This window comes from Cygnus olor, chromosome Z (genome assembly GCF_009769625.2).
Source record: "Cygnus olor isolate bCygOlo1 chromosome Z, bCygOlo1.pri.v2, whole genome shotgun sequence".
NCBI lineage: Eukaryota > Metazoa > Chordata > Aves > Anseriformes > Anatidae > Cygnus > Cygnus olor.
In genome coordinates this window covers 19013457-19040453 of record NC_049198.1, presented here as the reverse complement: position 1 = coordinate 19040453, position 26997 = coordinate 19013457, and the positions used below count along the sequence as shown (strand labels likewise).

At 39.8% G+C, this 26997-nt stretch overlaps 1 protein-coding gene across 13 annotated transcripts in view; it reads right to left on the bottom strand.

Moving 5' to 3' along the window:
• GPBP1 (GC-rich promoter binding protein 1) overlaps nucleotides 1-25551 on the bottom strand; it is a 33972-nt gene extending 8421 nt beyond the window's left edge. Inside the window, exons 1-10 of one of the 13 annotated variants that reach the window (XM_040539878.1) lie at nucleotides 25425-25551; nucleotides 23728-24772; nucleotides 22806-22873; nucleotides 16286-16580; nucleotides 15775-15949; nucleotides 8874-8993; nucleotides 3441-3564; nucleotides 2755-2978; nucleotides 2001-2067; nucleotides 334-518 (exon numbers count right to left, since the gene is read on the bottom strand). In XM_040539878.1, the coding sequence (XP_040395812.1) occupies nucleotides 334-518; nucleotides 2001-2067; nucleotides 2755-2978; nucleotides 3441-3564; nucleotides 8874-8936 (663 nt within the window). In that variant the 5' untranslated portion in view covers nucleotides 8937-8993; nucleotides 15775-15949; nucleotides 16286-16580; ... (1 more) ...; nucleotides 23728-24772; nucleotides 25425-25551. Of the gene's footprint in view, nucleotides 1-333; nucleotides 519-2000; nucleotides 2068-2626; nucleotides 2692-2754; nucleotides 2979-3440; nucleotides 3565-8873; nucleotides 9000-15774; nucleotides 16581-20544; nucleotides 20564-22798; nucleotides 22874-23727; nucleotides 24773-24909; nucleotides 25183-25424 lie in introns of those variants that run through there. The other 12 variants (XM_040539880.1, XM_040539879.1, XM_040539882.1 and 9 more) reach the window with 12 other exon arrangements.
• Nucleotides 25552-26997: the final 1446 nt, after the last annotated feature.

The following is a 26997-nucleotide window of genomic DNA, read 5'->3' as shown; positions in this document are numbered from 1 at the left end:
TGGTACCTCTTTTTCTGTTAAAAAATAAACACAAAAAGCATTGCTATTTTGTAAGTTCAAAACATCCTTTTCACTTGGACATTTCTCACTTTTCTCAAAAATGGTAATGCAATAAATTGAGATTCAATTACAGTTGTGGTTTTTTTCTTCTTTTTTTTTTTTTTTTAAGTGAAAAAGTGTTTCCACTTCTGAAGTATGTGGCAATTGAAGCGTTCAAGACCTGAAAGCATACTCTACAAACAGAATTCCCAAGGGTGAAATTAGCACATTTTGAATAAGAGCATGTTTCATTTTCCCAGCATGTCATTCATGCCATTAGTATCCAAAACTCACCTTCGTGGGTGGAGTGGCAGGTTTAGGGATTAATCCTTTATAAACACTTGTGCCAGTTCCATTTTTTACTGGCTGTGAATGAAGACTTCCTACTACAGGAAATCCAGATATCTGCAGTTCTTTTGTATTGCCCTTTTTAATGACCAGCATTCTTGGAGATCTAGATTTAGGGTTCAAAGGATATTCTGGAGAAAAAAAGAAAAAGCATGCATGTGTATAAAGTCTTAAGTTTCTATTTCGTAAGGTACTGTATAGCCACGTGGTCTAGAACAAACAGGCATAAAGCAGGAGCTTAGTCTGGTGATATTTCCACAAATACCACACTGTACAAATCTGGCTAAACAGAAGTTCTTTTCTATTTTCTACAACCATCATTTGTAAAATAATCCTACTTGACAATGCAGGAATTTTACTTTCAGAAAAGATGTTCTTCAAAGAAACTAGTTATACAGTAATTGTTTGGAAATCTAAAACCAAATACTATTAGTTGATACTAGACTAGTCAATTTGAAGGGACCTCCAGTCCAGCTGCTCAGGCACAGGCACTTGGGGCTAACCAAAAGATAGAACACTACTGAGGGCATTGTCCTAATATCTCTTGAACACAGACAGGCATGGGGCACAAACTACCTCCCTTTGAAGCCTGTTCCAGTGTTTGATCACCCTCACGGTAAAGAAATTTTTCCTAATGTCCAGTCTGAACCTCCTCTGCTGCAGCTTTGTGCCATTCCTGCACATCCTGTCACCAGTTCCTACATAGCACAGACCGGCACGTCCCTCTCTGCTTCCTCTCCTCAGCAAACTGTAGAAAGCAATGAGTTCACCTCTGAACCTTTTCTTCCCCAAACTGGACAACCCAGGTGTCCTCAGCCTATCATCACAAGACCTGCCTTCCAGCCCTGTTCCCAGCTCCGTTGCCCCCCTCAGGATGTTTTCAAGGGCCTTAACATCCTCTTTGCATTGTGGAGCCCAGAGCTGCACACCATATTTAAGGTGAGGCCGCACCAACACTGAACATTGAACCAACAGGAGAATCACCTCTTTTGACCGGCTGTCTGTATTGTATTCAGTGCACCCCAAAATGTGATTTACCATCTCGGCTGCATCTTCAAAAGATAGTATGCCTTTCATATTTCCCTTCAAGGTTACTAAAGGATTATTACTTGCACTTTAACCACTCAATTTATAGCCAAATGTTCCACACTGAGGTCTTTATAAACACGAGAGAAGAGATGACTACTATTCCAGACCATGGCAATGACCATTTTATCTCCATGGCATGGTTTCTCTCCAAGCTCTTTAACAGCTGTAATCAGTCAGAAGCATTCTTTCACCAAGTCTTCAGCTAGCAATCACATCACTAGTTTAGGTGACCCACCTGCACTACATTTCCTCTTGGGAGATAAATTCTTGACATCTTTCCAAAAAGATGCATACTTATTGGGGAACAAGAACCCTACTTGTGGCTACATCTAAAGACCAACAGATTGACATCCAAACAGAAGCATTACCTCTCTTACAAAAAGATACGTTGTAATGACACTGAAATTTCCACAATTTTCCTCAATCTGTAACCTTATATTCTAAAAGAGATGTCTATGTTCCTAATAAAACAACTTAAGATCTGTGCTGTATTTTTTGTACTTAAAAACATCAGAAATACTCACCCCACACACCTGCAGCTAATGATTTATTCTGGTTTGGTTCCCTCTCATATTCAGGATTCAAAGATGGCTGAAAGGAAATTTTATCATTAAAAAGAAATTTTAGAAGTCTTGAATTATAGAACTAATGAAATAAAGAATCATAACAATATCAGAAGTATAACCTCTGCTGTCCAAGATTTTAAAATGAAGACAGACTAGAAACCTCCCCCTGCAACCCAAGTATATCAATGCTCACTTGTTTCTCTTCTCCAACAAAACATCTCAAGCACCAGTCAATACCATTATATGAACTGTCCACAGAAAGGGAAAAAAACACACAGTAATGTATGGTTCTTTGAACAGTAAGCTCACCCTTCCTCTTACATCCTAAAATTCTAGGTTGAATGAAACCTGGGACCTCCAATGGCTGGTAGCAGAAAAACCACTTTGTTAGTACTTCAGATTTCCAGTAAGAGAACTGTGTAGAATTTAATACATATACATGCCACAGCAAACTGTGGTAAAATACTATAAGCCTAACTGTAGTTGCACCTAATCATTTAAGTGACAGTAATAAAAATACAATGATAAAAACTGGAGATTAAAAGAGAAACAGGCTAGCGGAGAAATGACTAACACCCCCTTACCTACAGGAAGGGTGATCCCTTATATGATGATCTGTAATTGGTGAAATCTCATGAAGTAGCTTGTAATGGACAAAATGGCACTTGCAGAAACAATGAAACCCTGTTTATTATAATTACAATTAACTTACAAAATCCTCAGCCTCAAACTGTTTAGGTACTTCTTTGTCTTCCTTTTTCCCAGTTTCATTAACAGGTACATTGTTTTCATGCAGTCCTTGGCTTTTTCCACAGTGGAAAGTGCCGGTACGAGCACGGGAACCTCCGCCATGGTATCCCCCACGATGGTTTATATTTTCTGTACCACTTCTGCCTTGTGAACGCCACCCATTCTTCTCTTTTCTCCCAAAATGCCCTTATATTTTTAAATATTAAATAAATGTAAATTACAAGCAGTATTGAAGGAACATTCTAGTTTTGCAAAATTATTAGAGGAGTTAAGCAAGCAGCTCTATTCTCTGGTATGTAATAGCACAGTGAACATAAGTTTTCATTCACATAAGCAGCAGGGAAAAATCCCACAGAACTGTGAAAATCAGCCCCCTTTCCTGATTGCTTGTATGTCATTGGCTAGAGAATTAACTCAATATTCTTACCCTTCTTAAGAGAGAAATACACCTGGAATCACACTACTCTTACCAGCCCTTACTCACCACACCCTCTCCCAGAAGATCTGACTTTCCATTACATATATTTTACAACAGAATACAACATTTAGCAAATGACAGCTATTATGATAAGATTCTTTTCCTAGTCAGAGGGCTACAGAGTGATGATATAGATGTATTTAAAACAGTTCATGAAAGCTAAGTTATACCTCCATTAGGCCGTCCAATGTTAGGATCAAATCCATCTGAAGAGTTGTGTCTTCTGCGATTTGCTTCGTAACGATTCTCTGTCCATGAAAAATTTTCAGAATGTTTCTCAAAGTTCAGTGATGACTGTAAAGGAACACAAGTAGTAGACCTGAGATACCTGATTAATAACAAAACTGATTTATCAGAGCTGTAACACACATAGTATGGCAGAGAATACAGCAATTGTCAAGTATGCATATGTTCAGGTCATATGTCTACCACCTTCATGCCAGTAGAACTGGAAGCTCTATATTCCACTCCAAGGACACTGAAACAATGCTGAGGACCATGCTTGTGAAACAGGGCAAAAAAAGCCAAGTTTTTATTTGTTTTGGCAGCAAGATGAAGACGTGGTATGTGTTGCAGCACAGGAAAAATATAAAAATGGTAAGAAAGGACAATAAATCATAGTTTAGAAGGCTGGAAGGCAAACACCACAACTTTTAACCTGGAGCCTAAGGAACTAAGGCTAGATTGAGTATCACCTTAGAAGAGATTGTATGGAAGGCTGGAGCTGAAGAGATAAAAGGACATGAGGAGGAGAGGCAAAATAAAAAACAAGGCCAAGCATAATCTGCAAGGCTATAAAAAAGGCAAGAGGTTCTCACCATGATAAGCAATTTCCCAAACTCTATAGATTTTATCTTTAACCAAAAATACCCTAAATTTGTCATATGCTAAATGCCACGTGAAACTTAGTTTTAGAGACCTGACCATCTCAAAGGTGAGGCTCAGATGATAATCTATTGCAAGGTTTGAAATCTGCACAGCCCAGAACCAAGTACCATTAACACTGACACTGCAAAATTTAGATTAATAGCAACTACAGCTCTTCAATTTGGGGTTTGATTCCGGCCAGTTTATCAGTCAGAACGCTTTTTGGCTTTGATATGTATTCAGGTAGATACTTCACATGTATTTAGGTAGATACTTCACATGTACTTATTTGTTGTGTTTGTTGCTATTAACCCACAAATTTTCCCAAGTTAATGCACCATCTAGAGATGGTATGCAACTTTAATTATTAATTTTTCAAACCTTGAAAACATCATTCTAATGTAAGCACGAATGATGCATGCCTGAAAATGAAAGCCACAAGTTTAATTTCAATGGTTATTATCCATTAACATCTTAACAAGCTATATTAATATTTGATTCTAATCAGAGTGAGTACAAAAAGAAAAGGTAAGTCACAGTAAGAGACTTAACTACTTTGGAAAATACGTTGAAGACAATCAGTCTTCCACCACCAACCCTATCAATAGACAAGCACACAAAAAACAATCCCTAGGTTCTTACGACAATCTTAACAACAATCATGATAATGCCTTCAGCAGTGCTCAAGGTGCTGTTCAAAATTCACTGCTTTTGTGTAATTTGAGTAAGCAAGAGATGTTTAAAATAAAAAGCACATACTATCAAATTGTACAGAAGTCAAACGAAAAGGGATTTCCCTCTCAATTTGAGACCTGGGAAGAGATCTATTTCCTTGAGAACTTGGAGAGGACGGAAAAAACAGAAAGCTATAAGAAACTGCCAAAAGATTTGAGATTTAAATATTTGAGATATTATTATAAGGAACCTCAATATCAATTCCTTACAAACAAGCTTTGATTAAGCCACCAAATATTTAAGAAAGCTTCAGATTTGCTGATTATAGGTGTAATTTTAGAAGACAGCTTTGTGTGTTCATATACATATGACAACCTTCTAATATTGCCTTTGGAGATTCATTTTTTGAGTAACTTTGAAGAACAATCACACTTTCACAAAATGTAAGTTGTGCTTGATATATCTAAAGTTACTAAGTCATTTCCAAAGATCATGCAGTTTGTCTTTTCTCCACATGATGGAGGTATCAGTCTATCAAGCCTCTCATGGCAAAGATGACAGTAAGCTTTGTAATCAACAGGAAATCTATTGGCAATTTCTAGAAGTTGAGAAGTTATCTAACCTTATTCAGCCAGCCAAGAAACAAACCAAAACAGATTTCTGAAGTATAAGAACCCTTATTGCTTAACATGAAGTGACAGTAACCTTGCAAAAACTATTGACTTTACCAGTCTGTCTGCAATTGCTCCATATACATTTTACAGAAATCCTTTCAGAAATCGTTTGTCCATAACCCACGATGGCTTCACATTTGCCCAATTACAGTACTGCACTGATGCAAATATATTAATTCCAGACCTGAAATAAGGCTGCTCAGCAGTGGCTACCCAGCTAAGTGGACTTTGCTATGTAAATGACAGGGAGATGATATAAAAGCTTATTCTTAAATGGAAATCAGCAGCAACAGATGAGGTGGATTTCAATCAAGATATCATCTAGTCAGTCACATTAAGCAAGCTCATTCCTGTTCCATCATGTTTTTCTAATGCTATCCTTTACCTGTGTCAGGGAAAGCCTCAGCTATCCAGCATGGACAGGAAATCAAAATCCTGAAGATACAGTTCCTCAAAGTGCTTTCGCAGTGAAACAAGTTCAGTTTCTCCTTTTCAGTTCTAAATGCTGTTCATAACACAGCCTTATCCCAGCTTCATTCTGCATGAGACTCCTTCCCTTCTTCATCCTATCCTTCCTCTTCATATCCATCCCTTTTATCTGTTCTTCTCTTCAACTGCCTCATTCAGGTAACGTGAAGCAGAAACAAACACTTATTCTAGAAACTGCTGTGGGAGGAGGGAAGGCTAGGCAGGGGGCCACAATATTTGAGATCTTTCTTGTAGAGGAATGACAGAACAAGCCTTATGATGTAAGTTAAGAACTATCATATGTCAGTAGGGCCAAAAAGACTGTTCAAGTGTTTAATATCCAAATGGGCCGTGTATCACAAAGCGCTCATAACTGAAGGAAGAGGTAATGGAAGCAAATAAGCTGCAATACAGACAATGAAGCACAAGGACTGTAATAGCTACAAAGTTTTTGGAAAGAGATAAAAGAAAGCTTATCTAAACTCCTTCAGGCAAAAACTCATGGAAGAGAACAGAATCCACAACAGATGCTTGCAATGAAACTTCCTACTATTCAGGAAGGAGGTGACAAAAAACAACACACACCTCAAATACATTTGAATACTGCTGGAACTTACTTTTATCCTGCTGTATTGACATTTTAAGTATGCAGGTAAATCTCTTCCAGCAGATTCTTGGAATATGTGGAGCAAAACTGTTTTGTAATTGTGACACTATATTAAACTAAACTCCGATTACTATTCCTGTTGAAAACATTAAATTGGAAAGAGCAGGTCACAAAAAATTGAGTATTTCAGAAATCAAGCATAATAAAATCAAACAGATCTCAGGAACTGTCTGGAATCAGATAAGGCTGTCTCTTAACAGCAACTGACAGTTGCTGATAGACTATCCTAAACAAAGAAGCTAGCTAGTTCAGCATAAAAGAAAGATAAAAAGGTCATAAGATGAATCAGGACGTTGAATGACCTCAATAAAAAAAAGCATGCGTGCATCTGTGTGTAGATACAAAAGTAAAACAATGTAGACTACTCATGCTGACTGTGCATTGAATAATCGTACAAGCCTCCTTCCAAATTTTATAAAGGCTAAATATTTTCCATGGACATGAAAGACAGCAAGAAGTTTAAGTACATGAAAGCAACGTCACTCTCATAGTTGTAGATAAGGACATTGCATTCAAAAATATTAGAACAAAGAAGGTAAACAGATAAATTGGGAAATTAAACAGATGATATGAACTGATATATCCAGTGCTGCCTCTACTTCTACATTCACATACATTAAGAAAGAATAAGAGGATATGACAGAAAAAGAAACATTTATAAGATAGCCATATTCAAGAAACCCTAGAAATCACAATGGGTTCAACTGTCACCAGTAGTATTCCCCAGGGGTCAGTGCTGGGGCTCATCCTCTTTAATATCTTTATTGATGATATGGATGAGGGAATTGAGTGCACCCTCATTAAGTCTGCAGATGACACCAAGTTGAGGGGAAGTGTCGACCTGCCGGAGGGTACGGAGGCCCTGCAGAGGGACCTGGACAGGTTGGGTCGATGGGCATAGAGGCCAATAGGATGAGGTTCAACATGGCTAAGTGCCGGGTCCTGCACTTTGATCACAACAACCCCATGCAGCGCTACAGGCTTGGGGCAGAGTGGCTGGAAAGCTGTGCAGAGGAAAGGGATCTAGGGGTGCTGATTGATGCTCGCCTGAACATGAGTCGGCAGTGTGCCCAGGTGGCCAAGAAGGACAACAGCATCCTGGCTTGTATCAGGAATAGTGTAGCCAGCAGCACCAGGGAGGTGATCGTCCCCCTGTACTCAGCTCTGGTGAGGCCTCACCTCGAGTACTGTGTTCAGCTTTGGGCCCCTCACTACAAGAAGGACATCGAGGCCCTGGAGTGTTTCCAGAGAAGGGCTACGAAGCTGGTGAAGGGCCTGGAACACAAGTCCTGGAGTGGCTGAGGGAACTGGGGTTGTTTAGTCTGGAGAAGAGGAGGCTCAGGGGAGACCTTATTGCTCTCTACAACTCCCTGAAAGGAAGGCGTGGGGAGCTGGGGTTCTGCCTCTTCTTGCAGATAACTAGTGACAGGACTAGAGGGAATGGCCTCAAGTTGCACCAGGGGAAAGGTTTAGGTTGGAAATTAGGAGACATTTCTTCTCAGCAAGAGCAGTCAGGCATTGGAACGGGTTGCCCAGGGAGGCGGTAGAGTAACTGTCCCTGGGCATGTTTACGGGAAGTTTGGACGCGGTGCTTAGGGCCATGGTTTAGTGGGTGACATTGGTGGTAGGGGGGTGGTTGGACCAGATGATCTTGAAGGTCTTTTCCAACCCTAATGATTCTATGATTCTGTGCTATTTCTTGTTCTTAAGCAAACTATTCCGTTTCATAAACTGAGTAATCGCAGTCTCGGTTGAACAACCACAGTGAGGATGCACAACTATTTGAAAGCACCACACATTACCACCACCAACCAAGGAGACATTTCAGAAAGTCTATTTCAAAAGCACTTTTTTTTAATCACTTGGATGATGCAGTAAGAAAAAGCATTCTCTAAAACGTATAAGACACAAAACAAAATCAGAAGCAAGAACACCCTCAAGCACACACCTCAGTCTCAGTTTCTTATTTTAAACTACCTATGAAGGAAGTTTTAATCCAACAACAGCTATGACAGCGTGTCCAGGTTCTTCCTTCCTTCAACTCAGTTGTTAAAGCAGAAACCCCTGCTGAAGATAGGAGCTTGAGAATCAAGGTTCAACTATTTACATCATGACCAAGACGTGGTAGGTATCTTATTATCACCCTTCCCACATTCAAAAACATATGTGTATTTTTACTGTGATTGAGGTTATGACATTTAGACTTCTCTAATAATGAAACTGACTGATCAGAAGAACAGCAAAGAACGTACCTTTGTTGACGATGGCGGAGTAGGAAAATTAAGCCAGGCTGGAGCAAAGTCATGCTGCGCCATTTAGGTCCAGTCTCTCCGAATCAATGAAACAAGGCTTCAGCACCTCATGGCAAGTCCCTGCAATTGGAAAAATGAGAAATGAGTACTTTTCAGATGTTTAACTTACAAAAGTATTACACTTGTGGTGTTTTCATCATTACTTCCCTTCTGTTTTCTGGTACTGTCTTCTCAAACAGATATGGTTTGAAATCTAACTAGCCTTATCTCATTACGGCATCACATTTGTTCTTTTATTACAGAAGTGTCACACTAATCAAGTATTTCCCAAGGATCATGAAAATAAAACTGTAACATTCATTCCACCGTTTCCTTTTACAGATGGGATGAAACATCTTGTGTAAGGTCTGATCAGAAACGTCAAAATTACTGCATTGAAATATTTTCTGTTACTGTCCAGAATTGACTGCAGGAACCATTTCATTAGCTTCCTAGAAGCTGATTTTTCAAATTAGCCCCTCAAAGTTAACCTCAGAGGCCATATTAGGGTTCCTCATGAAAAGACTAGATAGTTAGAGCCAGCAAGAATCCTTAATTTTCTCCAGATTGAATGTAAACAGAGCCAAAGTATCCAGAATACTGCCAAAATCCAGTAAAATTTTCTAGTTTGAAAATGGGCAAGAGAAGGTAATGGCTTAAGGAAAAGCCCAAGAGTACTTTTTCTGCCCCTTGTTCTCCTCACAAGCAGGCAAACATCTCTCAGGAAGCAAGAGAATGCAAGATAATACAAGCTATATTACTTAAAGTTGAACTAGCGCACTAAAAGGAAAGAAATGGATGAAACACTGCATGGACTATAAGGTTATGTGAATCATGCTCTGCAGCTAGATACTGCAAAACTGTCAGTGATTCAAATATATTTTAAGCATGATAATATGCATTATTAGAAATTCAGCTGGCAAAAAAAATAAACATCCAAGTGCATGTCATAGGGAAGCAAAAACAAGTATTCCATGTCTCTGAACAAGAGAGTGAAGATTTGTTAGTCAGTGTGCATAGATGTGGGTTTCTTTAATCTAAAAATGCTGTAATTTGAGTAAGTTTTAGTAAGAGCTGTGGAATCTGAACTTCATAACTAATAATTATTGTCGCATTCTGGCCTGAATTGGGCTATCGCAAACTTCCAGTGAAAGAAGAGAACATTCCAACAACTAAAAAGAAGTTTAGCAGATTTCTAAGTGTTAATCTGCACCACTTAATTGAGTTGCTGCTTCTTTTTTATGCTAGGAGTTCACACAAAAGGTTTTGTAGGTACCTATGATACCAGAGTTAAATTATGAGGTAAGATGCACCTAATCAGCTGGAATTCCATAAAGACGAGTTTAGAAGTACGTGTCACCCAAATAACCTGTTGTAAGTTAGTGTGCTGACATCATCTAACATGCTTTTCTAAATTAACCTCAACAGAAATTCCAGAAAAAAAAATCTAAAGAATCCAATTATGACAGCCTGGAATATAACAAAGGAAGTTCTAGAGTCACAGAACCATAACAAAAACAGCTTCTCTTTTTTTTTTTTTTTTTTTTTTTTAAACAGGAACCAAGTTCCTGTTAGGAACTTTTGCTGATTAATCATGTTCAGTATTGATAGAGAAACAGAAAAGGCTATAAGTTTTACCATATGAGCCAGCAAGAGATGTTAAATTAAGTAACAGCAAGTTAAATGTGAACTGACTAAGAAGGAAAAAAAAAAAAAAAAGATTCCCCTCCTTCTCTCAGATACAGTTCCCCACTCCAGGATGGAGAATCATGAAATCTTTAGAAAGGAGCAAAGAGGTGTCAGTACTGGAAGATCAACACAACAATGAAATAATCTTCAGACCAAAGCACTTACAGTCTAAAAACCAGACAGATTCAGTACAAACCACATAAGAACATATGAAAGGATCCATGAAGTATTACCAAGTTATTGGTGAACCAGACATTAGGAATGGGACAAAGGCACTAACAATGTGATTTCTTAATAAATTATTTTTACTGTTTTTAGAAAACTAGTCGAGGATAAGATAAACATTACTATTTACCCAACTGCCATGAAGAGAGTTTGTGCTTTAACTCACTAGCATTCCCAGCTTTTATCTTTTGCTCATCAATCACACAGGCTGAGTTGAGACTTGGTGTTCACCAACTACCCCAGGACTAGAAAATATTTTTAAACCACAAGGGTAGTATTGGAAAACTGTGGGCAAAGCTGTTTCTTCCCACAAAAATTGTTCTGGAAGCAGATTCAAATCTTACCAATGTTCTCAGTTAAAGCTCTAAATAGGTTTTTGTTAGTGCCACTAAGTCAGATGAGCCAATCCCTTTCTCCCAGAGTACAGCAAAATGATAGAGAAACAAGTTTAGTCACAATTTTCCAACAGGCACAAATACCCTATCCATAACTAAATTGGCAAACAAACAGCAGATCAGGAAAGGATAGATATTAATATATTTTCTTTTAAGCCACATTGTAGGGTGCACAGCCTACCCAGCTTCAAGTTGTCAATCCCCATGTTTAACCACATTTCATCAAATTCTAACAGTTGCTACCTTTCTAATGTTGCCAACAAACTTGTCCTAGAATGTATTTTAATACCAAAAAAAAAAATCATTACAAGCATGAGCTCTGTTTTGATGATCTGGCAAATACACAACAGTTCTACAATACTCTTCATTCTCAGGAATACACTTTTGTTAAACTGAAAACAGATCACAAAGGGAGAACGGAAGACTACTCTGTTGGCAGGCAGGACTGGTACTCTTAAACCATTTACGCTCTGTTTGATTGCTGAACATGAGTTTGATTTTTGACCGCTTTCAAACCAAGTTGCACCAACAACCAAGACTACTACTTTCTTCTGCAACACGTCCCAGTATTGAGCTGCTCTTGGATTATTTTTGAAAGGTCAGAGTTTCTGTAAGATTTGTCCTAAGGTGTTTTTTTTCCCCTTCTATTCAAGCCCATTACTTCTTAAGCTATCCAGTGTTCAGAGCCATTTCTCCGTTCTGTATCTTCCAAAGCAATTGGAGCCTCTATTCAGTTTGTACTACCTTCAAATTTAATAGCCATATGCTTTATTTCATTATTGCAAATATTAATAAAAATACTGAAGACATCTATTTAGAAAGTCACTTGATATATCCATCCAGCTTAACATCCAACAAGATCTGCCTCTGCAGAGGCTGAACAGCCTCTAAGGCAAATAGGTAGCACATATAATCAACTCATTTTAGAATGATACTTCTGCCTTTCAGAAATACATGACTGTCCCAGTTTCAACTGAAAATTCACATTAAGAAACTGAAAAGAATGAAAATAAACAGTAGGCACTCATACAAGCATTAACAAGAACCTGCTTTAATTACACCAACAGACCATGAAGAACTCATTTGTCTGCTAGCAAGCCTTCTCTTATCACGTACACATGACGCAACAGATCAACCCCTGTTCATTAACACTGATAAAACAGCTTTGTACTCAACATTAAAACAGCTATCAGAAGTAAGTGTATTGAGGTAAGCTCCATGGATCTAAACGCAGCGATTCCACTGCCTTCAGAAGCTCTCTTGGTAACAGACGATTAGGCCCAAAATTTATCACAATGATGAATTCATCGTTCTGTCATAGCACAAACTCAAAACATACCTGCCATTAATAGAAGTATCATAAATGCTAACTTTGCTTGTGTTGTCTATCATTGATACAGAGCTGCGCAGTTCTAAAAAGGCTAGAAAAAGACACTGACATACTGCTGTCCTCATACTCTTACTATTCAAATGCATTTAAGTTTCTTTAATCAGACTGCTCACAACATTCATTCAGACTTGTGTCAGCAACACTTTTGATGTCTGATTCAAGTAGTGCATAGTGACTTCAGAAAAAAAGCCTTCCTTTGTCAGCCCATAAATTTAGATGCAAGTCTTCGCAAGATTTGTTTTGCTGTGTATGTGGACAGCAGAACAGATTGCAGAAAAAAAAAAGTTCTTCTGTTTTGCCTCTTGTGGATCCATCTGGGAAAAGTCTGTTTTAGGTAACATGCAACAATTATTCCAGTATTTAATTACATCAAATTTAATTCTATTGTGTTTTTTTTTTTTTGAAGTCTGATCACCAAAGATAAGGCAGTGAATTCAAAGCAATAATGAGCAGCTAGTTCCAAAGAAGGTACAGTGAATACAGTGAAGAGATTTGTCGTAAAGCTAACACAGTCACCCACTTTGAGCCACGTTAGCAGATGAAATGAGAAGACTGCATCAAGTACAATCAACAAATACTCAAAAAAAGTTGTAGTGGGTTTGTTGTTGTTGCTGTTTGTTTTCGGTTTGGTTTGTTTTTTTACAGTTGAGTTGATAGGGTCCTTTGTGACAACCTATTTTACTCCATTTTTAAAGGAGCTGGAAAAACTCATTTTTCATACAAACTGATTTGTCCTATCTCAAGAGTATCCGGGAAAGCTTCGTATATTGCCTCTATTTTAGAAAAATAAGTTGCAGATTGAGAAAAGGAAAGCTTAAAGCAGCTGCACGAACCAGAAGTCAAGACTTCTGTGAAAAGTCTAAGAAAATCATCAAGTCAACTCCCAAAATTCTGTACTAGAAAAAATCAAAAGATGGAACTAAAAGAGATATCATTAGATTAGTTTCTGCTTACTGCATTAAATGGAAGAATCAAGTCTTAAACAGTATAGTCAGCCTTCTCTGCACTATCATTTTTTTCTTTTTTAAGTCATCACAGAACAAAATGCAAGTAAGACCACATTTGGAATACCATCACAGAAATTCAAAACTTTACTGAGTACAAATGACTTCAGTATTCATGGACAAGTCTCTAAGAAGACTTCTTGACTTGCTTTGCCTCACAAAATGAGGACCTAAATCTGGTCATAACCCTGGTCATAAACATCTGAAGAGTAAATTCCACTGAGAAAAAAAAAAAAAAGGCGTTTTAATCCCAAACACCATGAGAATACAAGAAGATACCAGTTCATGATAGATTTAGGGTGGAAAAAGAGTTCTGAAGGTCAGAAGAACAAGATTCTGGAACATCTTTAAGACTTCAGACAAATATTTGGACCTGCCAGTTCCCATTATGCTTAGATGTCAGAAACTGGTGTATGTTAAACTGTTTAATTACACTATGTGTGTACACAAATATAACACTGTAATAATTAAGCCAGATTTTTCCTCCTCAGGTGGTAACCACATGAGACTACAGATCCCCCAGAAAGATTTTTCCTCTTTCCCCTCTGAAAATTCTACTTTGAATCAACAGTGTTTAGAAAACAAACTTTCTAAATGTGAAAACCACAGTGGGACCAATGTATGAAAAGAATCTGCTTTTTTTTCCTGCAATAAAACATAATTCATCATGGTACAAAAGGAAAAGACAGCCTGTATTCGTGAACTTTCAGATTAATATACAAAGTTCTTCAAGTTTCATTCTATATTACAATTTTCACATTATATACAACCTTTAATTTATGGTTAATGGCAAAAACTATGCAATAGCCAAAACATCTAACTTCTAACTTTTGTCTGCAATGCTTGTTAGCTAAAAACCTCCAGGCAGTCAGCACATAAAACAGGGACACAAAAGGTCTCCCTGGGGACAGTTACAGGACCCAAGGGAACGGCATGGAGCTGGGACAGGGGAGGGTCAGGCTGGGTGTTAGGGAAAGGTTCTGCACCCAGAGGGTGGTCGGGCAGTGGGACGGGCTCCCCAGGGCAGCGGTCACACTCCTGAGCTGCTGGAGTTCAAGAAGTGTTTGAACAACGCTCTCAGACATCTGGTCTGATTTTTGGGTGGTCCTGTGCGGGCCATGAGCTGGACTCATGATCCTTGTGGGCCCTTTCCAACTCAGGATATTCTGTGATTAGATGAAAATACACAGACCAAGGAGATCCGGATGAACAAACTACCCAAAACAGTCCTATGGAATATATCTCAGGTTTAATATCAACCCTCATATTCTAATAAAATTTGCATAGTTTCTTGCAGTTTAAAAAAAAAATACATATGTCCCCCCCGCCCCCCTGGGCTTATCAGGAAGTGGAAAAAAAAACATAGGATGCTCACTCATTCTCAAACCATTTGTCCTAAATTAGAGACTCCTGCCACGAGAACTACGTTGATTTTGCCCTCCTTCACTCCTGAAGGATTTCACTAAATGTGCAGGCAGACTGGCAATATGTGGCAGTTGCTTCTAACTGTGAAGCATAAGAATGCTATAGGCTAAGCATGGTGCTCAGCCCTGGCAAGCATCTGTTAGTCCAGCTCCCATCTCTGCACTGCAGGTCAAAAATGGGAATACAGTGCAGACACATAGCTGACTCATTACAAAGTAACTGTAGAGTCACTACAGGCATAATCAGGTGAATTTACAGATGACTTAGCTGCAGAGATAAACCAGGAAGCAGTTTTGCTAACAAAAGCCATGGAACAAAAGGGTAAGGCATGCAATCAGACCTAGTAAAGGCTAAAAACAATTAAAAGTAACAAAACTTTAAAGTAAAAATACAAGTCTCCAAAACAAATACTCTAGTATTTGATTCCACAATTTACAATCTAGTCTGACTTCCTTCATGTATTAGAAACCCATACAAAAACATATAGCACTGCACCTGTTAATACAGTTGAGAGAGTTATTTTCTTTACAATCACCTCCAGTCTGGCATTAAAAATATCAGGAAAACAAAGGAAACTGAAGTGTGGAGAAAATTAATGGTTATAGTTAGATAAAAATTAAAGTGATCACTCCCACTCTGAAGGTGATCTTTTATCCAGAATTTCTTCAAGCTTCACTTCCATTCATCAGCTCTTTCTAGCAACAGAAATATTTCCTCCCTGTTTGTCTACTTACAACACATCCCAAACAGCCAAATGGCATCTCTGAAGTGTGTAATACAGCTCAGGCATTGGAAAAGTGACTCCCATGAAAACTCCTCTCAGGCAATCAGTACTGGCTGCGTATGTGGACGTGGGAGCCTGCAAACAGTGAGGGGTGAGGAGTCAGGGAGAAATGATCCTCTGGGACACTGCTGGCGCAAATAGCAGGGGAAGCAGCTGTAATCGAAGCATTCTTCGATTGCTTCAATTTACAAAGATACCATGCTTCTATCTTTTGTTGAACAGGCCAAAACAGAAAAAATAAGCATGATTTTTAAACTACAAAATCCTGAAAAGACAGTAGAAAATAACATAGTATCTACTCACTTTACTGCTACTAGGTTTTGAAGCTATTTTCATTTTTTTAATGGTTTAAGTAGCTCATAAGAGAACAAGACAAACTACATAGTATCTCATTTTAAATGCATTAAACTGTAACAGTTTTGTGACTCACCGGAAGAAAGCTTTAAAACATGTAATACTACCTTTTGTTTTCCAAGGTCCGCAAACCTTACGCACTAGAGGTGTTCTAGCAATGAAAAGCAACTCTTTGGTTTATCAGACACAGTTACGAATTTCAAACATCGTCCTGTAATGAAACATTGCTATCATGTAACAACGTTTTGACGGTATGCTGTCTTAACGCCTGTCTCAGCAGCCTCCAGCCTTTTCAATAGCATTAACAAAGATAAGTCCTCCTCCTTGTTGGCATCCTCACAAATTTTACATGGAAGAACGAGAGTTTGATGGCTTACTAGTTGTGAATCTGGGAAGTATCTTCTGGAAAAGATAAAACATCATTCAGAGTTCTGAAAGAATGATCGAGTTGTACTTCCTTAGAATATCAAAATGTTTTATCCTGCAACTTCAGTTTACACACGTCATCAAAAACAGAACCACGTCCAGTTAGGTTTTCAATATATCCATAGACTGGGTCTACACCACCTCTCTGTACAACCTGTTCCAGTGTCTGACCATCCTCAAAGTTTTTTCTTCTGTTCAAACTGAATTTCATGTCTTTTACTTGTCCTTTTTGCCTCTCTTTCTGTCATGGCACAGCTGAGATGAACCTGGCTCCCCTTTCTTCATTCACTCCCATCAGTTGTGACGCACATGGATAAGATCCCCCTGAGCCTCTCTCCTCCAGGCTGAACTGTCCCAGCTCTGTCAGCATCTCCCCATACGAAAGACGCTGCAGTCCCTTCCTCATCCTTGTGGCACTTTGCTAGATTCCCTCCAGTAAGTGCATGTCTTTCTTGTACCAGGGAGCCGAAAACTGGACACAGTGCTCCATGTGTGGCCTCACCAGCGAGCGCAGTGTCGAGGGAAACGATCACCTCCCTTGACTTGCTGCCAGCGCTCCTCCTAAAACAGCCCTGCACGCTGTTGGCCTTTGCTGTTGCAAGGACCCACTGATGGCTAATGGTCAGCTTGCTGCCCACCAGTGTCCCCACATCCTTCTCTACAAAACTGCTTATCAAATCCCCAGCATGTACCAGCATGCATGGTTACTCCTCCCCACATGCAGCACTTTGCATTTTCCCTTTGCTGAACTTCACAAGGATCCTCTCTCTCTCCAATTCTCCAGCTTGTCCAAACAGCTAGTGTAACAGCCACTCCTCCCAGTTTTATATCATCTGCAAATTTGCTGAGGATAAACTCTGCCTCATCACCCATGTCATTAATGATGTTAAATAGTACTGGCTCCCTGGATCCTCTTTCTGATGAGAGAAATTAACATTCGATCTCTTCTAGAACCTCTCATGATCACCATGACTTTTCAAAGATGATCACTGAAGGGCCTTGCTCCCTCAGCACTTGTGGGCGCTCCTGGTCAGGCCCCAAGCACTTCAGTGAATCTTGTTAAAGTGTTTCCTAACCCAATCCTCCTCCACTGAGGGCGGAGAAAAAAGCACAGCAGAACTTAAAGATGACAATGACGTGAGATCAGAGACTGTCCCCACCCATGCCCCATAAGAGCATGTTGTTTAACTTGTCTAACCAGTACTTAGCAGGCAGAGGAAAGACAGTCCCACTGGTGCTGAAGAGGTCCAGCTTGAGGGAGGTCTCTCCAGTCAGTATACGAAACATTTGAGCCCACAGCAACACTAGTTGTCTCAACTACCAGAATGAATAAAAACAGCTTTGCTTTTTCATCATGTCCTAGCAGGAAGAGACAGATAAAACCAGTGGCATCACTACAGTAAGAAAAAAAGCTGTTCAGAACGATAGCAAAATAGCTCAAACCCCAGAATCTAAAAATTTGATTTACCGAAAGATTGTATGCTGTTAACCATCAAGGATTTATCGTATTAAATACAGCCTACTTAAATAGAGTCATCTAAAATTTTATAGGAAAACAAATTTTTACATTAATGATAAAAATTAGGAAAAAAACTGACAGATGAAACCATCTCACCAGAAACTAGATACAAGGAGAAAAGTTAGGCATTCTCAGCTTCTCTACTTCTCATGCTCCAAGGATAGCCTAAATTACTTTACATAAAACAGTTTCTGTGACACAGCATATTGCAGAGATTGCTAGAAGATTATAACAAAATGAAATTATAAACTCAAATAGGTAAAAATGCTTGAAGCTTATGAGCAGAATAATAAAGTCAGTAACAACAACAACAAAAAATTCAGCTATGAATTCTCAAAGTTAGATTACAAAGGAAGAAACAAGTTCAAGTTTCTTGATGCTCCCTGAAGAGCAGTTTAGAATTTCAGTCTGCTGATTTGCATAGAGAAATCCACAAACAGAATAAATGTTAAAAGTATGTGTATGTATATACACATATATAGTTCTCAGAAAAATTTAAAATTAACATGTACACGTATCTAAGTAGCACATACCCTGTGATCTTTTACCTACTGCCTCACAGATTATTATTACCTTAAGTACAGCACACCACAAACCATGTGTGGGAACATTAACTCCACCCCTCTGCTATAAACTTCTTTGATAATCCACCCTCATCTTGTCACAGTAATTTTAATATATTTATAAATGGGGTAAAAGAAGGTTGTAAGCCACCAGCAGTAAAGTGTACTATAGTATTATTATGACAATGTAAAAAAATAGTTATATATTATTCACTGCCTCAAGTTTGTCGCTACTGCTGCTGCTTTGCTTCCTTGGTAATAACCTACAGCAAGTATATCAAATCCTTCTTACTAAGTCAAGAAGGCAAAACCAAGTGTATATGAGTTTCATAGGGGACCAATAAGAAAGTCTACATGACATCTTAGAAGAGACTGATCATCGACAGGAAGAAAGAAGAGGGAAGCACACTATTTTCTATGATAGAATTAAAACAACGTTCCTACTAGCAGAGATGTCAAGCATCAACTTACTGCATTTCATGACAACAAAAAGAGAAAGCCAAGGTCAAAGAGCTTTCTGGAGAAGCAGAAGACAAGGCAGAGCAACTCTGAAATAACCAAACTACAGAATAAATTGACCCTACAGTTCTCCCATCTCAGGCCAGCTTCAAACATTTCATGTGCCTGATACATTAGCCATAGAACAACTACACAATTGTTCTCTCAATCAGGCAAGGATACTACATATCCTAACCACATAACTACACAGTCCTAACCACCTGACTTACACAGCCTCTATTCTTCGTAAACTGAATTATTCAGGATTTTTCTTAATTAAGCAGACAAAGTAAGTCAAAACTTCTTCCTTCTGCTACAAAACCACATTTTCTTTTAAACAGAAAGTTTCCGGTGATAACATATCCTTCCCTGTTATCCCCTGTCAAAATAGTGTTAATTTCAAGACATGTGGAAGCTTTAACCAGTACTTTTGCTTAAACCCTATACATCTCAATTTTTATTCCCCTTTCAGAGGCAGCTTATCAGAGAAGTTTCTTACACTGTCATTTATTTAGTATGAACAATGAGAAACAAGCTAATTTCAACTTATTTTGCTATCCAAAATCTGTACATTAATAAAAGAATATTCAAAATATAATAAAGCTTTACAGTTTTTGAAAATTGAAATATTTCTACTGATCACAAATTGCTGCAAAAGCACAACTATTTGAACAAAAGATTATTTATTTTCCCTTATTTTCTCTCCATACAGATGTACTGACACAGAGAAAACAGAGTAAGCAAGGTTTCCTGTGCTGGGAATAGGATGAAATCCTCTGTCAGACTTAAACACCTCCAGAAGTCTTAAGACACACCAAGGTATTAAAATTGTATGGTGTCAAACCATATCAGTCAATTTTTTTCATCATCTAAGCTAACACATTCTCTAGAAAAAATACAGTCCCCTAAGACCTAACATTACAGTGACTTAGCAAAAACAAACAAAACAAGAAAAACACATCTTCCTGTCAACTTAGGGCCCAAGTTCCTTATGTGAGAATGACTCAAGTGAAGAGTGCTTACTGCTCTTGTTTAGCACAAGGACCTAGAATGTTAGTAGACAACAACTAGTAGAAGTTCTAAAAATCCCAACTACTGCTCTGTATTGTCTTCTTTCTCTACATAGATATGATTTACGAGTAACAGGGCTTAGGCCACTCCCGTGAATAAAGTATTAGTGTCCCAGGATTCAAAACTTCTTTTAGGAGATATTTTAGAAAGAGACAAAGTTCATAAGAAAGGTTAGAATGTTTCAATCCCTACTTTTAATGAAAAAAAAAAAAAAGGCTTTTCCTTCTCAGACTGTACCAAAACCTAAATCTAAAAACAAAAAAAAAAATTATTTTGTAGCATAGACTACCTGCTTATCTGAAGGTAAACTACAAGGTTCCTTCTGCTCAAAATCCTACACTTGCAGTACCATTTAGTGGAACTCTAGATAGACATTGACCTTCTTGCCCTCTGCAAGGTTCAGAGTCCAAAAGCTGAAGTGTCAGTGCAGTAACACTGCCTTTCAGTTCAGAATACATTATAACAAAATCACTGGGAACATTTTCGCACTTTGGAGTCTTCATGACCAATCTGAAGAAAAAGCAGTTATAAAAGATGGCAGTTTTGAAATAACCCTAGCATATAAAGCAGAAAAAAAAATCTATATATTTCAGCTCTTTCACAGAGTATGCTTACCTCAAGAAAAAAAAAAAAAAGAAATGATCAGGGAAGAGTTGGTAGCACGACATACAGCATTGTCTTCAGTGTGTAATGCTACTGCTCGAAAACACAGTTACAAAACCAAAACAGAAAGTGTGCCAAGTCTCATTCAAGTTCGTCTTTAATCAGTTCTGCATATAGTTCTCCTTGTAGGATAAATTTTACTCCTAGTACTGAAAGAAATTTGAGCAACTTCCCCAGAAGTCCTCGATGAAGTATCACTGTCAAACCGCGTCATCCATGCATTTTAAACAGAAGAAACTCACTAGAAGGGAGGAAAAAAGGAACCTAAAGTACATTACCTTGTGAAGTACTAAGAAAGCTAACTATCCGCACAATTTCCCTATACTATTTAACATATTTAATTCCACTTCAGCGTTGCTGCAAGTTTCAACTCTGCTTACACTTAAAAGCTTCCATTAGAGTGTTTTTTTTGTTGTTTTTTTTTTCCCCCACATAGAGCAACCTACTCCATTCACAACAATTTCTCAACACAAACTACCCATTTTAGGATTCCACCAGAAGAAATGTAACCATGGAAGAGCCATGCTGCTGACAGTTATTCCAGTACAAAAGCTATGTTTACATCTAGGCTTAACGTATAAGCTCTCTGGGGCAAGGACCTTATCTTCATACTTGTCTGCAAACCACTTACCAGACTGTCAGCACTATACAAATAAAAGCCCAAAGAAGGTATACATGTGAACCAACACGCTAGGCATTTTATTCTCCATGCGCCTCACCCAACTATCAATTCTGCTCAGGATACAAGGGCATAGCCATAAAGCACACACACAAATCTACATCAAATACATATGCATGCAAATCAGACACACAACTGCACTTACCAAGTGCAAACATTTTGAAAAGGAAAAAAAAAAAAACCTACCAGCAGCCAGAAAGATGTAAAGAAAGAGATAATTTAATAAAGCTGAAAGGAAAACTTTTTAAAACATCCAGAAGAGGGAGTAGAGATAAAAATGTGATTCCAAGAGTAGGTGGTGGGATGCAGCTCCTCAATTTCAGTGAGAGCTCCCCATCAAGAGGTAAGTTTCTCATATCACTGAAAGTAAACAGCTTGAAAAATAACATAGGCATCACTTTTTCTATTATTTATGAAAAAGTACTTGTATTATTACATTTGTGGGCACGTAATAGACAAAATCTAATGAAATGGCCACTTATGCATGAATTCTTTCCATTCACCAAATGGTTTTCAAGCAAAACACAGACTACTCCAACTAAAAGAATGAAGATAACTCTTCTGTGTTGCTCTGGTTCCTTTAGATGTGGTTCAGTTCATTCAGTCAATCCTCAGCCACACTAAGCAGAAAAGCCCCAAGCCACAGCCACAGGAGATCACAGAAAGACTCCTATTCATCATCTACAGTTTCCATGTTTTTGTAACAGCAAAACTGAAATAGAAGTTAAAATAACAAAACAGCAAGGCCATTCACAGACAGCAAAATACTGAAGCTAGATCAACATTTAGATAACTGACAACTCACAGAGTAGAACTATTTCAATGATCCTGAGAAGTCATGTAAAAATATCTATTTAGATGACAGTCTTTCACTTGTAACTTTCAATAGAAAGTTACAGGGGAAAAATCCACTGTAGCAATTCTGAGATACAGTTTCCCATGCTTAAAATTACTTTTTACCAGGCTTCTTCCCAAATATCTTGGTAATGCTGTTATAGAGGCCAATTTTCCTTATCAGCTCCGTGTTACTAACATTTCGGTATTGCAGAAGCTTTGAAAAAATTTTGAAAAGGTGGTGGCTATGGTAAATGTATCCCCCTTACCAGACACTCTGTTTATAGTCTACCCAATAATGCTTTAATTATTTAAAGCTTTATGAGTAACCCAAGGGACGGGAGAGGATTGTATTTAGTAAAATTACCACTGACTTTTGAATTAAGTTGTTCTGTCCATCTTAATTTCCTTTGAGGCAGTAGCAATTCAGCTGAAAGCACACCTGCAAAGAAAATATTGTAAACATATATTAATTTCCAGATTTAAACTTTATCTATATGGAGAAACATCTACCTACTACAAGGGAAGAGGGCAGCAGTACATCCAAAAATGACATGTAAAATTGGTTAGCTAGCCAATACATTTTGGTTTTGAACCCTTCCCTAGCACATTTATTATTACAGTATAGTTTCAAACCAGTCTCATTCCCACTACAGAACAGGTAATTACTCTGAACACAACTTTAAAATATCGATGCATTAAAACACCAGTTTGCACAGACAGTAAATTAACTTTTGGTAATAAATAACTGACTTCCATACATGACAAAGAACAGTGGAAAGAAAAAAAAAGAGCAAAGCTACACTCTCAGTACCCTCATGCTGCAAACATGCCTAACAAAAATGGAAAGACAAGCCATCTAGCAGTCTTGTTCAAGAAGCATAACAGCTCATTGTTGAGTTTACAACATTAACACAAGGGGTAAGTTACGTATGGATTCAGTCTACAAATATGTTGGGTTTTTTGTTTGTTTGTTTGTTTGTTTGTTTTGGGGGGAGGGGAGGGAGGAAGGGTTGTTGTTTTTTTTTTTTTAAGTCTCCCAGAAAAACCACACTCCTGCTTAGAAATTGCTCTTTGTAGAATTGCATGCATTCTTCAAATCCTTGCAGATATTCCATTTATTATTAAAAACAACAAATTGTTGTTTTTAATCTAACAAAAAAGTTAGGTTCTGCAAGCTCATTTCAATGTTAAAAAAAAAACCTACATCCTCCAGGCAATAGATGCTACTGATTTAAACAGTCTACTGACAAAATGTTCTGGTGTAAATTGACTTATGAACTCTACAATACTTACCTAATCCAAGAGGACCGCACAAGGTGTTAGCACTGCGTGATTTGTATTTTTCCAGTTTGTCTTCCTTGAGATAATATCCCAAGTTCTTGTTGATACTACATTCGTAGCTGTTTGACATAGATTTGACCTCACACGAATCAGCTACCCATCCTTCTTGCTTACAGATTCTGCAAGGCTATTTCCAAAATTTTCCAAGTCTCTGACTTAAAAGGCTCGTTTTTTCTCTGAAAGATTCTTCTCTTGTCTATTCCATGTACATATCACTATAGAAATCATCAGCTCCAGGTGAAATAAATACACTGTTTATGCCACCAACTGTAAAGCTGAAAATCCGAATTTCACATCTGAGCTGAGGAACATTTCCTAGCTTCAGGTAGCAGAGGCATTTGTAAACAACAGCTATCTGGATACCGCCATATTGCTTATTGGCAACAACATTTTCCAACAAAAATATTAAATAAAATATAAAAGAAAAAATGATAAACAAATTTCTGTTAGACTCTTCATTTAGAAAATATGTCTCAATGTAAAATGACAAAAGGCTATGTCAGAAAACCTAAAAAATAAAATAAGGGTAAAAATATATGCCATGAAACTTTTCAGTAATGTCTACACAGTGACTCAGGCTACATTTAACCTGGAGCCAGTCCACGAAACCAGTTACGCCTGTGACTCAGACAGAGTGTTGCTTGGAAGAAAAAAGGTAACTAAAAACCTAAAAGCACTTTATTTGACAGCCGAAGCATTCCAAACTTGACAAATTCAGCTGCGTATCCATGCCATGCGGACAAAAGCGTCCGAGGGTGAGGTGCTGTGCACTTCTAGAAAGCTCACGACTTCAAATTTCCAATTCACTTTCCCAGATGCCTACTGATTGCTTCAGAAACCTTTGCAGGAGAAAGCACTTGGACAAATAATCCCGAGCAGCGTCCGGTATTTCTCTGCTCTCAAAGGAAGCAACTGCAGCAGGTCGACTTCCACCGTTCTTCCTCGCTACCAGCAAAAGGCTCCAAATAACCCGGGCTCCCTCTGTGGTCCAGATTGCCTAGGGGAAAAAGAACCAGAGCCATCAGCGCTTCTGAGACGCGAACCGGCGTTAGACAGAGCGGTGAAGCTGAGCGTTAGGAAACGAGCACGCATGCAGCCAGCCAAGGGAACCCTGACACTGAGGGCTGGCGAGACCTGCGCTCGCATCCCCGGGCAAGCAGCGGGCTCGTTCAGCGGGGGCAGCGCCGCGGTGCCAGCGCTCTCCTGCCCTTCCACGGGCAGCACGCGTTCCCTCCGCTCTGCCAGGAGCGAAAAATACCCGGACAGAAACCGGCACCGCTGGCTTTTACTGGGGGTGAAGGAGCCGAAACAAACCCACTCCGCGACTCCCCCCGCGGCGCCTTCGGAGGCCGTGAGGCGGCGGCGGCGGGGCCCGGGGGCGGCTCCCGCTGCCCCCCGCGCGGCCGGGGCCTGCCCCCCGCGGGGCTCCCCCCTCACAGCGGCGCCGCCCCGGCCCCGCCGCGCCGCCGCCTCCTCCTCCTCATCCTCCTCCTCCTCCGGATCCCCCCTGCCCTCCGCCCCTGGGCCGCGGGGGCCCGGCCGCCACCACAGGCGCACACACACACACACGTGCACGCGCACACACTCACACACACGCGCGCACCCTCACTCACTCACTCACTCACTCACACACACACACACACACACACCGCTCGCCTCGCTCCCAAAATGGCGCCGCTCCGAGCCGCGACAGCGCCGCGCGGGCCAATCTCGCGAGAGCCCGCCGCGCTCGGGAGGGGAGGGGGGGGAGAGGAGAGGGGAGGGGCGGGGCGTCCCGCCGGTGAGGGGGGGGGAGCGAAGGCCCCGCCCATCCCCGCCCCGCCCCGCCGCCGGGAGAGAGCCCCCCCTGCCGTGACGTCACGGGAACGATCCCGAAGGTTCCGCGCGCGGGGCGGCGGGGGGAATCCCCGGCGCGCGACGCGGAGAGACACGCCCCTCCGTCATGCCACGCCCCCTCCTTCATGCCACGCCCCCTCCATCGCGGCTCGCCCCCTCCTTCCAGCCACGCCCCCTCCTGTCACGCCCCTCCTCTAAACCACGCCCCCTCCATTAAAGCCACGCCCCCTCGCATAAACCACGCCCCCCCCCCCTTCCGGCACCGGGCTTCGCTGCAGCGCCGCGGTGCTGCTGCCGGCGCTGCGGGTCCTGCGTCTGCGGGAGTAATTAAGCTATGGCGATAAAAGCCGGGTGTATTCTGTTTGTTCGCTGGTAAGGAAACCCTGGCGTAAATACAGACATCGGTCATAAAGAGCAGGGGGAAAGACGGGAGACTGGCAGGCTGGTAAATCTGTCAAGTGGTGTTTTTAGTGATTTTTTCGTCGTAAAACGTCTTATTTCTGAAGGAAGATTGTGCCTGGACCTGGGATTATACTGTCACAGAAGGGGGTGACAGCCTCGGAAAGTCCTCGGGCCGATAATGCTTTAACACCTAGGAACACTTTAAATTTAAAGAATCAATGGCAGTGCGACCACAGCGTTTGCTCCTAGTTCTGCCTTGCATGGCCAGGGACCAGAAAGCACAGAGGAGCGGGCGATGACCAAGTCCTCAAATTTAGGAAGAAATCCTTCCTAGTCTTACAGACCTTGTCTGGAAGAAGCCATCGCACTGCAAGCTCTTGGCTCCCCATTATCCGCACGTGTTTTCCAGATTCCTGAAACCAGCTATGCCAGGAGCGAAATGTATAATTTCATAATGTGCTGGCTACTCTTTGCAGTGTTTTTGCCTCTTTTGCAGACAATGGGCCACGCCATCACGCTGTTCCCTATTCTCATTTTGGATATTTTAGCAACTCCCACCCGTGACAGATGACATTTTAAAAAGCTACCACCTAAACTGATGGTCACTTACAGCCAAGAAAATATATAAAATAATGCAAATAAAGTCATTTATATTTTGGCTTTTCAAACATTTTTTTCTATTTTCATATAAAAATATAAATCAGGATTCCAGATCCTATTTCATCACTCTAGTAGCATTTCTGACTGTACTGCCTACTTGGTTGCTCAGAATACCTGTGAGGTCTTGATTTCCAATGTCTAACCACTTATACATGAGAAATATTTAGTCAAAAGTTAAAACTGTTCAATTTTAATTGCATTTACTGAGGTAAAACTGACATAGGTCTCAGGGACTCATATAAAACATATGAATTTGCTTAATAAGACTTGAACATACTGGGAGATAAAATAAATGTAATGCCATCAGTAACAAACATAATAGTA